This window comes from Aotus nancymaae, unplaced genomic scaffold (genome assembly GCF_030222135.1).
Source record: "Aotus nancymaae isolate 86718 unplaced genomic scaffold, 86718_ANA_hifiasm-v0.15.2.pri h1tg000006l, whole genome shotgun sequence".
NCBI lineage: Eukaryota > Metazoa > Chordata > Mammalia > Primates > Aotidae > Aotus > Aotus nancymaae.
The window spans coordinates 46703992-46722043 of NW_026988417.1; the positions used below are offsets into that span (position 1 = coordinate 46703992).

General features: G+C 39.2%; 1 protein-coding gene across 5 annotated transcripts in view; it reads right to left on the reverse strand.

The window, feature by feature from the left end:
- The window catches only part of TEC (tec protein tyrosine kinase), a 149096-nt gene that overhangs the window by 92844 nt on the left and 38200 nt on the right, over nt 1-18052 (reverse strand). For 3 of the 5 annotated variants that reach the window (XR_001105494.2, XM_012441172.3, XM_012441171.3), the window contains one exon: nt 6995-7180. Coding sequence is in view for 4 of the 5 variants with exons in the window: in XM_012441171.3 (XP_012296594.2) it covers nt 6995-7180 (186 nt within the window). In the remaining variant the exon portion in view is untranslated. Of the gene's footprint in view, nt 1-6994; nt 7181-7342; nt 7503-18052 lie in introns of those variants that run through there. The other 2 variants (XM_064366910.1, XM_012441169.3) reach the window with 2 other exon arrangements.

An 18052-nucleotide genomic window follows, 5' to 3' on the forward strand; every position in this document is an offset into this window, starting at 1 on the left:
CTGCCCTCCCTAGAGGTTGAAGAGTGGGGCTGAAATTTCCAACCCTCTAAACATGTGGCTGGCTCCCCGGCAACCAGATACCCCATCCTTAAGTCACCTATTACTTTCCAAAAGTCACCTCATTAATAGAAACAGCTATGGCTGAAAGGGGCTTGCCAAAATGCATATTTCTTACTATATTACACTATCACACGAGCTTAACATCCAGTGGGTAACACAGACATGAAGATACCATAATAAAAATGTGTACAGAGCACAAAGGGGAGTGGGATTCATTCTACTTTTGGCAGGAGGGAGACAGAAAGGGCTTCTGAGAAGATGGGGATTGAACTATGTTAGAAAAGGCAAGAAGGTATTCCCCAGGCACTCAATAAATTTTTGATAGATAAAATAGATGGTGAGTGGATAGATGGATCCTGGCAGGCAAGCCTAGGAGTATGTCACTCCAAATAGATTGAAGAGTACTAGCAAAGGCACGATGTGAAAGGGCAACTGTAAATAGGAAACATAGCTAGGAGAGGAAAAGAGGAGAGGAAGAAAAAAATGCATCAAGTACTTTGTATTCTAAACTAAGGAACTTTAACTTGATTCTAGAAAGGCTATGGGTATTGCAGATGAAAGATGAAGATCCAGGTATTGAATCAGGTGGGGGCAGTAATCCACCTAAAACTGGGGTTTGGTGCTGCAATAAGCCTGTAGTAGAGAGTCCACCAATACGATGCTTAATTTTATGTGTCAACTTGAATGGGCGTTGGGGTGCCCAGATTAAACATTGCTTCTGAGTGTGTCTGTGAGAGTGTTTCTCAGTGAGATCAGCACTCGAATCTGTGGACTCAGGAAGCAAACTGATTTCACCAGTGTGAGCAAGCATCGTCCAACCCTGAATAGAACAAAAGGTAAAGGAAAGAGGAATTTATCCCTTTTTTCCTGCCTGACTACTTGGGCTGAAACATCCCATCCCATCGTCTCCTGTCCTCAAACTGAGATTCACAGCATTGGCTGTCATGGTTCTCAGGCCTTCAGAGTCAGACCAAACTATATCACCAGCTTTCCTGGGTCTCCAGCTTGCAGAGAACAGATTGTGGAACTTCTCAGCCTCCACAACTGTGTGAGCCAGTTCTTCACAATATATCCCCTTTTATGTACATACATACACACACACACACACACACACACATACATACATATACATTATATCATATGTATATATCCTATATATATCCTATTGGTTCAGTTTCTCTGGAGAACCCTGACCAATACAACAGGACTTGGTAACAGATCAGATGTGTGTTGGGTTGAAATGCTGATGAAAGGAGGAGCTAAGAGTGTGAAAAGATATTATGTGTCAATTATAAATTTAAAAATTAATTTTAAGAAAATATAAAGACAATATATATGCAAAAAACATTTAAACTATAGATTGGAGAAAATTATTCTATAAAGTCCAATGAGAAACTGGTAGATCTAAGACAAAAACCCTATCAAGTGTTAATTCTCTTCCATCACAAAGAAAATTTTTTTTAAAAAAAGTTATAACTAAAAGTAACAAATAAAAATATCCATAAAACTTTTAAAATAAAATATTATCTGTATTATGGAGAGCTAACATTAAGATGTTTCGATTTTTTTTCAAATTTTTGTTGGAATCTCAAGATTATTTCAAAGATAGGCTTTCAAGAAATACACCTGCAATTTCTTGAAGATGTACACAATCTCTTGTAGGCTATATGTTGTGCAATTTTTTAATCTTTCTAAAGCCTTAGTTCCGCATTTTGAAACTAAGTCTAACAAGACTTAATACAGAATTGTTTTGAGAAATAAAGGAAATAATGCACGTAAAGTACTTAGCACAGTAATTAACTTGTAGTTAGTGTTCAACAGGTTGTATCATTTTTACTACTAATGTGCAGAAAAGAGTTAACACGGCAGGCTTGAGGTTGCTGTCCCAAGAAAGGCCTGTTTACAAGGTTGGTCCTTGTCTGGCATCTGGGAATTTGGACTTTGGGAGGATCCCACCATTCCCAACACTGATGAGGTGGTTCATGGTACCTAAACTGTACAAGCAATGTAGTTCATGCTGAAGACCTGCTTTCCTTCTGGAGTCTGGAACTTTGGTACACTAGACATAGGACACCTATGTGAGCAGCCTCCAACAAAAACTTTGGGCACTGAGTCTCTAATAGCACAACATTTCATAATTACCACAATTTGATGCTGGAGGAATTATGTACATCTCTGGGACTCTACCGGGATAAGATTCTTGGAAGCTTATGCCTGCCCCCACACTTTTCCCTTTGCTGATTTCGCTTTGAATCTTTTTGCTGTAATAAATCATAGCTGTGAGTATGACTCAATGCTGAGTCCTCTGAGTCATCATAGTGAATCACTGAACGTGCAGGTGGAGTTGGGACCCCTGGCACGAGCTTCCCCATTCCTTCAACGTTGTAAGTTATTTACCAGCTTCCATACTGGGACAGTGTAACAGACAACAAGCCAACCAAATTAGGAGTTCCAAAGTCCAACTCTAAAAATTCCCGATGTCTTCACTAACAATAGCTGCAAATTAACATACTACAATTTTTTAAATTCAACATCTCAACCTATAGAAATCTATTCCTCATGTTTCTTACCATTATTTGTAGATCTTTTTCCTGACCAAATTCCAGCGCTGCTCCTCCCTGGCTCCCATCTCATTATCCCATGGAGCTTCCACTGAAACATCAGGTGGTCTGTCCCCTGTGTCATTTAGCCTCCTGACTAGAAAGCAATGTCACTTATGAAACCTCCAGTGTCCTTTGCTCTGTGTAATTTTGAATAGGATTAAATAATATAAACTGCCAGGAAGATCTTTTTTCAGTTCACTGGAATATGCAGAATTAACTAACTACCATAAGTGAATTAACTAACTAGCATAGAGAAAGGAAGACAAACTAAAGAATGACCCACAGCAGAAATTGAAATACAATTTGTTTTTTTTTTTTCTTTTCTTTTTTTTTTTTTAGTCAGAGTTTCGCTCTTGTTACCTAGGCTGGAGTGCAATGGCGTGATCTCGGCTCACTGCAACCTCCGCCTCCTGGGTTCAAGCAATTCTCCTCCCTCAGACTCCCAAGTAGCTGGGACTACAGGTGCACACCACCATGCCCAGCTAATTTTTTTTTGTATTTTTAGCAGAGACGGGGTTTCACCATGTTGACCAGGATGGTCTTGATCTCTTGATCTCGTGATCCACCCGCCTCGGCCTCCCAAAGTGCTGGGATTATAGGCATGAGCCACCACGCCCGGCCTGAAATACAAGTTTTACAAAATTAGACTTTGAGGAAATTGAGGAAATGGTCTGACTGAATTTCTTGTCATCTAGAATAGGATTTCTCAGCATATTTCAAAAAAAGCACAGTAAGGTTTATTACACAATAGGAAGAATTTCAAAAAAAAAAAAGCTTGCTGCCATCATGTTGAAGAATAAGGAGAAGAGAGATATCTTCTGTCTGACATTATGAACTGAGAGTTTTAACAGAGTAGTAGTGGCACTTGGTGGCCACGAATAAACTACAAATCATAGCTACTAGATCAATCAACAGCCTCCTCATTGTTTTTCTATTGAAAACAGGAGAACTATGGACAATGAAAATAAATACCTCTAGGGCTATTTATTTTATTCCCAAATGGCCCCTGTGGTTCTAATTTACTTCTAGAGTCATATTTTTTAACAAAATATTATTTTTAAACACCTGTTGATTTGCACAGATTACTCATGTCACATCCTTTTCTCTTTCTTTCCTTCTTTCCTTTTATAGATGGAGTCTTGCTCTGTTGCCCAGGTTGAAGTGCAGTGGCACAATCTCAGCTCACTGCAACCTCTGTCTCCCGGGTTCAAGCAATTCTCCTGCCTCAGCCTCCTGAGTAGCTAGGATTATAGGCACGTGCCACCATCATGCCCAGCTAATTTTTTTGTATGTTTAGTAGAGGTTGGGTCACTATGTTGGCCAGGCTGGTCTCGAACTCCTGACCTCAAGTGATCCACACACCTGGGCCTCCCAAAGTGCTGGAATTACAGGTGTCAGCAACCTCGCCCAGCCCTCACATCCTTTTTTGAATCGCAGCTTTCAGGGATAGGGAGATGGAAATGAGAAGATTCATCCACAGCAAACAGTGAACTGAGCACATTAGCGCAAACACAGAAGAAAACACAGCAACAAGGTGTTGCTGGCCATGCCTAGAAGCCAGGCAGAGAGTTGTTAGGGAATTTAGCTCAGCACTGTCAAAAGTTTTATTATTCTAAGAAGCCTAATTTTTTTTTTTTTTTTTTTTTTTTTTTTTTTTTGCTATTGACAATTATTTAACTATGAGAGGCCAACAAATCTGTGACCACGTTTCAAGCCATAGGTAACAAGTACGCCAGTGAATGTTGGTCCATGAGACAAGAAACCACAAGGGATGAAAATAGCCAGCTCATCAGAGGAGTAGGGTGAAGGCAGGAATAAGCAACAGGACTAGGCTCTCTGGGACAGGCAGCAGCAGCAGCTGGAAAGGAGGTGAGCTCTGCCAGGAAGTGTTAAAGTCTGGGTTTTTCTGTGCCATGACTACCTCCTCATTCTGTCCTTTCTGGTTCTTAGGGTGGCTGAGGCTGTTCCAGGGCAAGATGGTGAGCCAGGTTCAGAAGGAAGAGGGATGCCATTTTTGTCCTCTTTCTCCTTAAGCTAAAGCAAAAGGGGTACTTTAAACTTGATATGTTTATCTTCTTCAAAGTGAGCTCGCAATTGCAATGTATTTCAATGGTATCTGCCCATACTGTGAAGCAAACAATGCCGGTTTCTGAGACTTTTTTGATTAGTAAAAAAATCGCATTTTACCACTTTCACTTATTTTCTTAGACTTACTGCAGTGGACCCTTAAACAACATGGGCTTGAACTGCATGGGTCCATTTACAGAGGGATTTTTCTCTCAGTAAAAGTCACAGTGTGCCTCCCTCTCCTGCTTCCCCGTCTACCTCCTCCACCTCTTCCGCCTCTGCCACCCCTAAGACAGCAAAACCAACCCCTCCTCTTCCTCCTCTCAGCCTATTCAACGTGAAGATGACAAGGAACAAGACCTGTATGATGATATACTTCCCCTTAATAAATAGTAAATTTTCTCTTTTGTATGAGTATTTTAATAATATTTTGTTTTCTCTAGCTTACTTTATTATAAGAATACAGTATATACTATATATAACAAACCAAATATACGGTAATGTACTGTCTATGCCATCAGTAAGACTTCCAGTCAACAGTAGGTTATTAGTAGTTAAGTTTGGGGGGAGTCAAAAGTTACATACAGATTTTTGACTGCACAAGGGTGGGTGTCCCTGACCCTGCATTGTTCAAGGGTCAACTGTATATTAAAATCAAATTATAACAAATTATTACCATACAACAAAAATGTGTTAATGTTTCCTTTAAAGTTTGTTTTAGGTTTCAAAATAATTCACATTTCTGCTAGAGGTCCTTGTCTAAAACACTTTTTAATTTTTTGGTTTAAAAAGGAAATATAGCACATATACCATATGTTACATAATAGTCCCCGCAGGGACTAGGGCAGCTCCACATAATTAAATACATTAATACTTCTGCACACATACACACATACAGGTACAAAAACACACACAGGTTTTGCAAATAAGAGTTTTGAGGTTTTGGTTTTCAGCATTTTGGGGACTTAAGGATAAAGGAGTATGGTCCTTAATTACATGAACCTACAGAATACCACAGGTCACAATGACAAGCCACAGCAGAAATAAAGAGTTGAGGACCATCATGAGCCACAATGCCATTCTATGTAAATTGGGAGAAACCAAACCACAGACAAATCAGTGGGAAGAAAAAAACTACAACTATATCAACTTCTGAGGAAGATACTCTAGAAAAAAAAAAGCAGAGTTAAAACTAAACCAGGGCCAGGTGTGGTGGCTCACATGCCTGTGATCCTACCAGTTTGGGAGACCCAGGCGGGTAGATCACTTGAGATCAGGAGTTCAAGACCAGCCTGGCCAATATGGTAAAACCCCATCTCTACTAAAAATACAAAAATGAGCAGGGAGTGGTGGCACACACCTGTAATCCCAGCTACGCGGGAGGCTGACAGGAGAATTGCTTGAACCCAGGAGGTGGAGGTTGCTGTGAGCCAAGATTGTGCCACTGCACTCCAGCCTGGGCAACAGAGCAAGGCTCTGTCTCAAAAAAAAAAAAAAGAAAACTAAACCAGGATCACCAACAGTCCACCAAAACCAACCTGCATAACAGCATATGGTTAACCAAGGGCAACCCAGTTCCCAGTCAGTCCCTGGATCCCAAGTATATTTCTAGCAGAGATGTCAGTACATGGCAGTACTAGCAAATGCCATACCCAACACATCAGGAGCAAAAGAGCCAGAGGTGACCACACATTCACAGGCCTCATTCTAGCAGTGGAAGGAGAAGCTAAAGTCACCAACAAGCCAGATGTGCGCTAACCACACATTCACTCGTGCCACGTTTGTTAGTGAACTGCTTCTCCCTGCTGTCATCAAGGGAACTTTGTAGTAGCTGCTTATCACACACACACATACACACAAAAAGAATGCTTAAAAACTGCTTTTGGTCAACTTTGATAACCTGTTGTGTCCACCAAATAACTAACCAGTTTTAAGTAACTTCTACTTAATAATGAAGATTTATTCATACAAAGCAATGAACATGGATACAATTTATACTTGCTAAAGAAGACTTTGATACATAATAGGTAGTTTACAGGAGACAGCCATATATTAATTCAGTAGCTTAATTATACTAAACCTATAATTAACAGATTAGTTAATAATTTCTATCCATATTCTAAACTTCATCTTTCACATCTAAATGATAATAAATCATTACTTCATTAACCCAAAGCATTTTCAATAAGATTGGAGAGGGAGGCAGTATTATAAAATAGTTATCAACACAGAAAGCAGCAAAGTAAATTGTGATGGTCTCCTACCTCTGCTCGACCCTCATAGTAGGTTAGCATGGATTTTGTAAGTACGAAAAGTCGCTCTTTGTAGTTTAAAGGTGATGTCTTCTTTTTCTGCTGTGACCTTTTAATAAGAATCTCCTCCAAAATAGTGTTAAAACTCATCTCGATCTTCTGATGATTCCTTCTCCTGCCACTGAAGATCCCAGTATTCTACAGTGAAAAAAGTTAAAATGGGACAGTTTAATTTTCCATAGATGTTGCCATTTCAAATTACCAAAATCAGCTTCACCCTCACCCCTGCTGTAGCAGACAAGTGTTGATCTCTGTGCCCAAATTGAGAATGCCTGGGGCACAAGAATTCAACCTCCTCACCTTTTCCAGTCTCCATCCTGTTCTTCTATGTCTCATCATTTCATGAAAAAGTGTAATCAAGGTTCTTCATAATGATGATTCATTCCTATGTACCTCTCACCTCCCCCTTAGCTTTCTTGTGCACTCTTACTATTTGATCGCAGGGAATAAATATCTCAGATGGAAAAGCACATTTTGTCACCTGTGTGGCTGATTTATATTGATATTTGAATTGCTTCGGGATCTCGGTACACAAAACAGATGACCTTACAGACACAGCAGACTCATGAACAAAATGAATTAGCATGGTGGCAGGTATAATCCATACTCCAGCTCTGATAAGGGTGTCATCTCAATGAAGCATCCTCGTTACCAGTGCCACAGGGATGTTCTCTAGTGTCTACACTACCATGCTCCAGAGATTTCTTCCCTATGGCTCCTGTCTCTATCACAAGAGAAATGGAAACCCACCAGCCATAGCTAAACTGCTCAGGACACAGTCCATCTGGATGAGGAAGTCCTCAGCCCTACAACTCCAGACTATCCATACCTAGTCTAAACCTTTTAAAATTCAACACAATTTAACTATCTGAAAACCCAAAGACACTCAAAAAAGGCCTGAAGATTTATATTTGAGACAAGTTGAATTAGCAACAGCCTCTCCTTCTTTTGCCTCCACTGTACCTTTAAAGAAATACAATCCTGTATGATCTGCACATGTACCTCAGAACCTAAAGTACAATTTAAAAAAAACAATTTCCATCTCAGAATTTTATATCTGACCAACCTAAGCTTCACAAGCAAAGGAGAAATAAAATCCTTTTCAGACGAAAAAGAAAAAAAAAGAAGTAACTAGCCAGGCACAGTGGCTCATGCCTGTTATCTCAGCACTTTGGACAGACCAGTTGAGGTGAGGAGTTCAAGAGCAGCCTGGCCAACATAGCAAAACCTCGTCTCTACTAAAATGACAAAAATTAGCTGGGCATGGTGGCACACACCTGTAATCCCAACTACTTGGGAGGCTGAGGCAGGGGAATCACTTGAACCTGAGAGGCGGAGGCTAGAGGGAGCCACATTGTGCCACTGCACTCCAGCCTGGATGACAGAGCAAGACTTCGTCTCAAAAATAAATAAATAAATAGGCCAGGTGCAGTGGCTCAGGCCTGTAATCCCAGCACTTTGGAAGGCCGAGGCGGGCAGATCACGAGGTCAGGAGTTCAAGACCAGCCTGGCCAATATGGTGAAACCCCATCTCTACTAAAAATACAAAAAATTTGCTGGGTGTGGTGGCAGGTGCCTGCACTCCCAGCTACTGGGGAGGCTGAGCCAGGAGAATCACTTGAATCCTGGCTCAGCAGTTGCAGTGAGCCGAGATTACGCCACTACACTCCAACCTGGGCAACAAGAGAAAAACTCTGTCTCAAAATAAATAAATAAATAAATAAATAAATAACTGCATATTAAAGGACAGAGGCAAGAAGAGTCACATGAACAGCATTAAATAGCTCTCTGACAGCATGGCTGGTGACTGGACAGGGTTAGCAACTGAGGAAATCTACCGTCTTCACATACACTTCAACAACTCCAATGCACCCTTCAATTTCCTATTACGGGTTGGTCATCATCCAATCAGGCCCCTCTATTTTCTGTAAGGTTCCTTCACAACAGCTTCACTCCGAACATCAGTCCCTTCATTTATAAAGTATGGAAGGAAAGACCATAAGGTCAGTGTGAGGTTTGAATGAAATATGGGAAAGAACTGACTATGAAAACACTACACAAATATTTATCATCATTTTTAATTCCATGGCTGTTTTCCTAGCTCAGGGCATTATGACTTTGCATCTGGACAATGAGAGTCACTCCCCAACTAGTCTTCATTTCCTTAAGCTCTTGCCTCCTTTTATTCAAACTACCTATCCATCACGTCCATTGGATTAATCTTCAAAGATTCAGCGTCACCATTTTACTCATCAGAAATCCTGAATGCCTTCCCATCACCTACAGAGTAAAGCCAAAATTCCTTAGTCTGACACTAGAGACTGTCCACATTCTGGCTACAGCCTACCATCCCACCTTTACTTCCACCACACTCCAATCAAAATAGTCTTCCAGCAGCCAACAAACATATGAAAAAAAGCTCATCATCACTGGTCATTAGAGAAATGCAAATCAAAACCACAAGGAGATACCACTTCATTCCAGTTAGAATGATGATCATTAAAAAGTCAGGAAACAACAGATGCTGGAGAGGATGTGGAGAATAGAAAGCTTTTACACTATTGATGAGAGTGTAAATTAGTTCAACCACTGTGGAAGACAGTGTGGCAATTCCTCAAGGATCTAGAACCAGAAATGCCATTTGACCCAGAAAGCCCATTACTGGATGTATACCCAAAGGATTATAAATCATTCTACTATAAAGGCACATGCACACATATGTTTATTGCAGCACTGTTCACAATAGCAAAGACTTGGAACCAACCCAAATGCCCATCAATGATAGACTAAAAAAAGAAAATATGGCACATACACACTATGGAATACTATGTAGCCATAAAAAAGGATGAGTTCATGTTCTTTGCATAGACATGGATGAATCTGGAAATCATCATTCTCAGCAAACTGACAAAAGAACAGAAAACCAAATACCACATGTTCTCACTCATAAGTGGGTGTGAGAAAACATGGACACAGGGAGGGGAGCATCACACACTGGGGCCTGTCAGTGGGTGGCTAGGTGAGGGATAGCATTAGGAGAAATACAAAAAAAAAAGACTTCCAAATCTCCAGAGATTCCCCTCACAGCATTCATTTCCTGGTCCAGTGGACTCTCTGCCTTCCACCTTTTAAAACTATACCAGCTCAAAATTCATCTCCTTAATGCAGTCACCCTAAGCTGACTTCAATTAATTAAAAACCTTCCAACTCCTGTGCCATAATTTCTATCACTCATCATAGAACTAATCATATTCTGCTATGTCTACAGCAATTAATATACACATTTTTAATTCTCATTTAGCTGTTAAGGAATGGTTCTCAACCTTCAGTATATATTAGAATCACCTAGGGAATTTCATTTTAATACAGATGTCTAGGCTCCACTGTTTTTATTCAGTTAGTCTGGGGTAGAGCCCTGGGCATCATGATTTCATGTACAGGTAGAATTTAGAGCCACTATCTTAAAGGAAGACACTGGGCTCCGCATCTCTTCCTACCACTCCTGGCATCTACAGTAGCCTCTCAGTAACCAGCTGAATCACAGAACTCATTAACCCAATAGCCACCCTAAGCTGAGGAGTCACAGGAAAGCTCTTGCCCCTTTTGCGTCTAAGTTGGTCTTCCCTATTTCATATTAAAATTTTGGCACTCCATCTGCTTTCCTAAGAAACTGTCAGAATGCAGATACCCTTCTTTGGAAACTGTCTTTTCATCTTTGTGCAACACATTTTCAAGGGTGAAAATGACTACTTATAAGTATGGATACCAGGGAAGAGCAAGCAATGCTCTCGTAAACGGGCCATGTGCAAACATGTAGTTTCCAACACAGTGTGCAATACCATTGTTAACAAATGGACGGCAGACTTTTGGAAGCCCCACAAGGATAAATGGTGTGGGACTTACATGCAGTTCTAGAAGCAAAAGGTCTCAACATCAGGGGCAGAAAAAAACATTCATGTTGAATGTCCTGGGGAAAAAAATCTTATCTGTCTGGGCATGGTGGCTTACACCTGTAATCCCAGCACTTTGGGAGGCCAAGGCAGGTGGATCACTTGAGGTCAGCTGGCCAACATGGTGAAACCACGTCTCTATTAAAAATACAAAAACTAGCTGGATAAGGTGGTGGGTGCCTGTAGTCCCAGCTACTTGGGAGGCTGAGGCAGGAGAATCATTTGACCCCGGAAGACAGAAGTTGCAATGAGTCAAGATCATGCCATTGCACTCCAGTCTGAGTGACAGAGAGAGACTCTGTCTCAAAAAATAAAACCACCTTATCTGACTTATATGTGCAATTACTAGTCTTATACAGAATCATACCATTTAAGCTGAAAAGAATCTTAGTCACCATCTAATCTAGCTCCCTCAAGAAACTAAGGTTCAGAAAAGTTAAATGGCCTACTCAAGGTCACACAAGTCAAGACCAGAAAAAAGTCTCCTGGTTTCTATTTACGGGCTCTCCCTACCCTTCTATCCCATACAATTAAAGTTCTCCACTGTTGTTATAATTCACTGGCCAATGGGAAGTCCTGGCCAAAGAAAACTACTAAAGTTCAGAGAGAGATAAATGAAGGAAAAGACTTCCAGCTAAAGATGGAGTGTTGGCTCCTTCCTGAAATTCCATTAAAAACAGCTATGTTGCTGTTGTTAAGGAACTGACTGTCAAGAAAATGGAAAGCAAGAAAGAAAACAACAGAATATTGGAAACTAGAAAACAAATAAATATGTGGCAGGCCCCGCCGAGGAGAAGCCTGGAAACAACCCAATTACTTCTGCAAAACTTCCAAATGGCTCAAGAATCAGCAGAACATGGTATCTCTAGAAGTGGTGGCGAAGAAGGAATTAAAGCAAAAGAATTGTTGGCAAATCTGCTTAAGAAACAAAGTCCCTGATCCTCTCTTCTTCCATGCCATAGATCTAGGTGACTAACCCTCCTCAACCCTGAGAGAAAACTAGAGGTTTATTTCTGAAGACCGTAAAACATAGGGTCTCTATCCTGGGAGAGACTAAGTATAGTTTCGGCTGGGAGTACCACACTGAAAAGGAGGAGCTTAAGCGAAACTGTATAAGTGTACATAACAATGATGAGGCCACTCAGCTCTCTTCTCCCACCTGGCTCCAGGACATCAGGACTGGACTAAGGGAAAAGTCTTGAAGACACAGACATAGAAGTGTCCCCAAAGAAATGACACAGCCAGATTACGCCTATAGTTAAGCCCACAGTCAGCAAGGCCCAATACCATGCACGAAGCTTCCAATTGACACTTTTTTCTTTTTCTTTTTAAAGATGAGGTCTGGCTATGTTGCCCAGGCTGGACTCAAATTCCTGAGCACAAGCAAACCTCCTGCCCCAGCCTCACCAAGTAGTTGAAACTACAGGTACACATGACCACGCCCAGCTCAACTGACTTTTTAAAGTCCCACTCTGATAAATGAGAGAAAGACAAGGATCACCAGACATTTGAGGAAAAATACTAATGTGAATCCAAGGTCAAAGGACAAATGCAAAAAAAGCAAGTTGGAAGAAACAAAAGTTGTACAGAAAAAAAGAAAATGTTAAAAAATAAAATAAAATCAAAGAATTATGGGAATATACATGCATGAAACAAGGTCACGATATAGCCAAAATAAGAAACAGAGAACCAAAAAAAAGAGGAGCTATTAGAAATCAAAAACAAAAGAGCAGAAATGAAAAACTCAATAGAAAAGTCAGGACAAAAAGTTGAGGAAGCCTTTCAAAAAAACAAAACAAAAAAATTAAAAAATTAAGAAACAGAAAATATAACAAAATTCCAGAACTCACCCAGAAAGTTCAGTGTCTAAAAAACAGAAGTTCCAGAAAAAGAAAGCAAAGAAAACAGTGAGAAAACAATCAAAGAAACATTTTAGGAAAACGTCCCCAAACTTAAGGTTATTTTTAGACTGAAATACAATCAAATTAAGGCACTTCCTGTAAAATTTCACAACTATGGGGATTAGCAAAATATTCAGCAAGCTTAAATGTAAGTTTCATAGAAAGGATCGAAATTCAGAATGGTAATCATCGAGAGTAATGCCAGAGAGTAGAAGACAATGAAGAAAAACTCAGAAAGACAGTGATTTCTAATCAAAAATTCTATACTCAGCCCAAGTGCCAATGAAGTAAGACATTTTTCAAATATCCGCAAGGCTTTAACAATTCTATCGCTTGTTCACCTTTCTCAAAAAGCTACTCGGGGATGTAGCCAAAATACCAAAACAAAGCAGGAAGCCAGAAAAGCAAAAACCACAAGAATTTAGAAAACAAGCATTCCAACACAAGAAAGAGGTAAAGGGACCCCTCCCCCAATAGATGATGATGCAGGGAAATCCCAAAATGAATGACACCCAGCAGCCGGCCGAGAGTACAACCAGTCCAAATTGGATCAAGTAAGGAGATGAAACTCTTCTTCTAGGAGACGAAACTTAATGTATGCAGAGAAGAGTTATAATAAGTTAGTAAAATTTAGCCAACTTTAAAAAATAAAATAATTTCAAGGGAAAACAAGAAATTGTTTAGAAAAGGAAAAATAATTACAGGTATGCTACAGAGTTCTGCTACAAAAAACAACTACATCATCATAATGAGGTAAACAACAGTGATAATCTTACTACTAATATAAATATATTGGGAGTGAGAGCAGGAAGTGTGCTCCTGTGTGGGTGGGGGAGTACATTATGAAAGAGAGCTAGATCCTCCATGATAGTAGGAGGAGAAGGAGGAAAAGCTAGAGGAGGAGGAGGAGGAAGCCAATAAATACCCACAATTGAAATAGCAAGAAGTAGCAATGTAAAGCTACTTAGAGACTGTCAAGAGACAAAATGACAACAAATTTAGTAAAAGTGACTTTTACTCAGAGTTCATGAGTCAGGGCAGCCTCTATTCTGTAAAACATGAGAGCTCCCGCTGGGCAATGGCAGAACAATGGATTTTGTAACGTAGGAAAAAGGAAACAGAACAATAGAAAAAAAAAGGCTGATTAGTAACATCAAGTTACTTCAGGTACTTTTTTTGGTAAAGATTAAAACGGAGGGGACTTCCTTATTACACTGATTCGCATAGAGTGTAATCTCCTGTTTTCAGAAAAAAAAAATGGTCTATTCGGGGATCTACCTGCTCCCTTAAAGCTTCAGTGTGATTATGCAGCATTTAGCATGAGTGACTCCATTTCTGTTTGGCCTGGGTTGTTGGGGTCTAGTGTAGGAGCTCAGTCTAAAACAATGGCTTACCATAATTTTTGTTTAATAAGATACAATGGTATGAAAAACTTTGAAAAAATGAAAATGACTGCCTCTGAGAATCAGAATATCCTTGGAGAATAGCAGTGGAAAGGTGTATGTTCTACTCTTCTGCCCTAAACAATAAAACATAAAAGCCAGAGGAAGAAAATCCCATTTTCAATGAAATAAAAAGACAGCCTTCAATCCCGAACTACAAACTATGAAACACCTGCTAAATGCTATGAAATCGGGACCAAAATGGGGGAGGAGGCTGAGGGCAGATTTTCCTAAAAGGTCAATCTAATGACCTTTTGATAAGATCAGTGAAATCCAGAGGAATAAGCAGACCACAGGAGAATCAGGGAGTATCCCTATCGAATTGCTATTCACACAGAAAAATAACAAAAATCATCATAATTATCATTATCAAGCTTTTATTACTTTGCATTGTCCCAACCACTAAGCACTTTCAATGTATTAAATCGCTTCATTCTCTCAACGACCTTCTGAAGTATGTACTAATACTGTCTACATTTTACAGGTCACAAAGTAAGAATAAGAGCCAGGTTTTAATTCAGGCAATACGATTGCAGGGCCTGTACTATTAACTACACTATACAACCTCCCTAGTGGAAAGGAAGGTAGAACTGAAGGAAAAAGTTTAATGAGGTCCCACTTCCAGCCTCCTGGTTTAGCAGCTTGCTAAGTGCAATTGGATTCAATCTCCAGATTTCAATAGAGATAGCCTATGACTTTCAGGGCATCACTAAGAGCCACACCAAACTCTCAATACCGAAACTGAAGGGAGATGTCCTCTCTGAACGAGGAAATAATAGTTTTGATGTTCTAAATGTTAAAACGAAGAGGAAACAAAACCTCAGGATTCCAGTTTTCTCTCTCAGCCATTGCTAACTAAGGATTATGAACATCTTTTTTAAATAAAATTCCTATTCCCTTTGCCTTGGCGACTAACTGCTAAAAGACTGAACATTTTAACACATTAATCTTTGAACACTAACATTCTGACATAGACAACGGAAACTGTCACTGTATCACCAGTGAGAAACCCAAACCACCAAATTTATACTGTCTGTCCAGTGTTGCAAATCTGAATATCTGACTAATAGTTTCACAGTTCAACAATTTCAGCCAACAAATCTTAAAACCTTTTTCATCATGAAAGATTCTGTCTGAAAGCAAGTAATTTTTATGGCTATGCCAATTGCCCTGATCTAATACATAAATAGCAATGCATTTTACGTATCAAAACATCACTATGTACCCACAAATATGTACAATTATTACTTTTTAATTTAAAAGAAAATTTAAAAAAGAAAATAAGCTGCCATGACTCACACCTGTAATCCCAGCACTTTGGGAGGCTAAGATGGGCAGATTACTTGAGGCCAGAAGTTCAAGACCAGCCTGGCCAACATGTTGAAACCCTGTCTCTACTGATAAATACAAAAATTAGCCAGGCGTGGTGGCACACACCTGTAGTCCCAGCTACTAAGGAGGCTAAGGCATGAGAATAGCTTGAACCTGGGAGGCAGATGTTGCAGTGAGCCAAGATCATGCCACTGCACTCCAGCCTGGGTACTGGAGTGAGACTGTCTTAAAAAAAAAAAAAAGAAAAGAAAGAAAATAATAATTTTTTAAAAAATAACTGATGACTAGAACAGCCTATCCTAGTCAATATGATTTTTCATAATATTTTAAGTCAAAAGAACAGAGGTGCTAAATGGGAAAGGAAATCGGAGACAGAAGAAAATAAAAGTGACTGTGAGTTACCAAATGATATAATGGAATGGACTATAGTAAATAAGAAAAAAAAGGCCCAGATAACAGAGTTGGGAAAGGATGGACTATTTATAAGAGCAAACAAACAATAATTAGAGGTTGTTAAAATTCTCATCTTATTAGGTTAAGTCATGTATTATGTGCCATATTTTGCCAATATCCTGCAATATTTTACCTATAGAATTAGCAGTATTATATATTCAATCTAATACTGAATTATATAATTCAACCTAATAGCAACATTATATAATAAATCTAATATAATATTATATAAGTCACTAATTAGGTGATGTCCTAATATTATTAAAAGTTAATTAAAGCCCTCAGTTTACAAACTTCTACATCAGAACTGGTGACCTTATTTCACATCTCATCACAGGTTTATGACAAAGTTACTGTTTGCAATTTCATCACAAGTTTATGACAAAGTTACTATTTGTTTGCAATTTTAGGAAATTTAGTACAAATAAACATCAAACTGACCTTAATCTGAGAAATCAGATGCTGTGGTGCTTGTCAACAGTATCAGGTTATAGTTCAATTCAAAAGTACCAAATGGGTAGCTATTATATAAGAAAAAATCTTACCACATTCTCTTCTGCAATATATACTCTCAGCTTAAAGCCCCAATTTTCTTTTGTAAAAGGGGATTAAATAGCAGAAATACAACAAAAGAAAAAATACTAGGATGATTTCAATCGAAATAGAGTACATTCTAGGCTCCCCATTTACATCATGAATTGGAGTTATTCCAGGATTAGGCAACATTTTAGTGCTCAAAAGGAAGTAACACTGAACACCTCTATCTTCCTGAGCTATTAAATAAAGGCACCTTGTAATAACCTGTATTTTCTTAAAGTCTTATATATTTCTCCTTTCAGTCAGTTGATATGCAGCAGACCACACAGTTTTGAGTATTCATCAGCTAACCTGTTGAAGCTAGACAAGGTGAGGAATCCAAGCACCAAGAGATCTATTAAATAATAAAACCCTTATCTTTCACTACCAATAGCATGTAAAAAGAGGATAAGAGAAGTCCTCTAGAGACAAAAGTTAAAAGGCCAGCTGAGTGCTCATCTCTCCTGATACCATATGTCCTACCCTAGTCCACTACCATAGGGTAGATGATTACAGCACTGGACTACGGGACATGTGAACCTAGAAACAGACTAAGAGGTGCTGCCTAGGAATAGTTGTTTCTTATTGTCTGTATGCAGGTATAGGCATTGATCTAACTCCTTTAAGGCAGGTTCGGGTCTCACACTGAAGGTCTTCCCTGTAGTCACTGGCTACAATTGGGAATGAGGGCCTCCACTCTCATAAGAAAGGAGATAAAAAGAGCAATGGATATAGAAAGAAGTTTTAGAAAAGATACTATGTGCAATACCTCCAAGAATCTAACACATTTATTTATTATACAGGAGATTCATAATTAAGTGGTTCTAGAGAGAAGCAAAAATTGTCAGATATTAAAATAGCCATTAATCAACTGACCACTTTGGCCCCAGTCGAATATCCCTTCCATATTACTAGGTTTTGCTTCTTTGCTGTCATCATCTCTCACTGAATGAGAAAGGCAACAGTCAACAATAATTGCAAATAAAATATCAAATCTTCCAAAGATGAGGCATTTCAAGAAATGCTGTTGGAGAACCCCTCCAACCACACTCAATGCCACTGGGAAATAAGGATCTTAAAGTTAGCTAGTTAAAAATGATAATAATAATAATAACACAATAGAAGTATCAAAATCAGACTAATTTTTATAATTAAAATATTAAGATATACTGTGGCAGACTGCTTCCTACCTCTCCCCCCACCCACGGCCCCCCACGCGCACCCCTATACACCAATTCATTTTCCCTTTCTTTCTGCACATAGGCCGGAATATATTTATATTTATATGTATTTATATATTTATATTCCCCAGCCTTCTTTGCAGTAGACTGTGGCCATTATGACTAAGTTGATGCC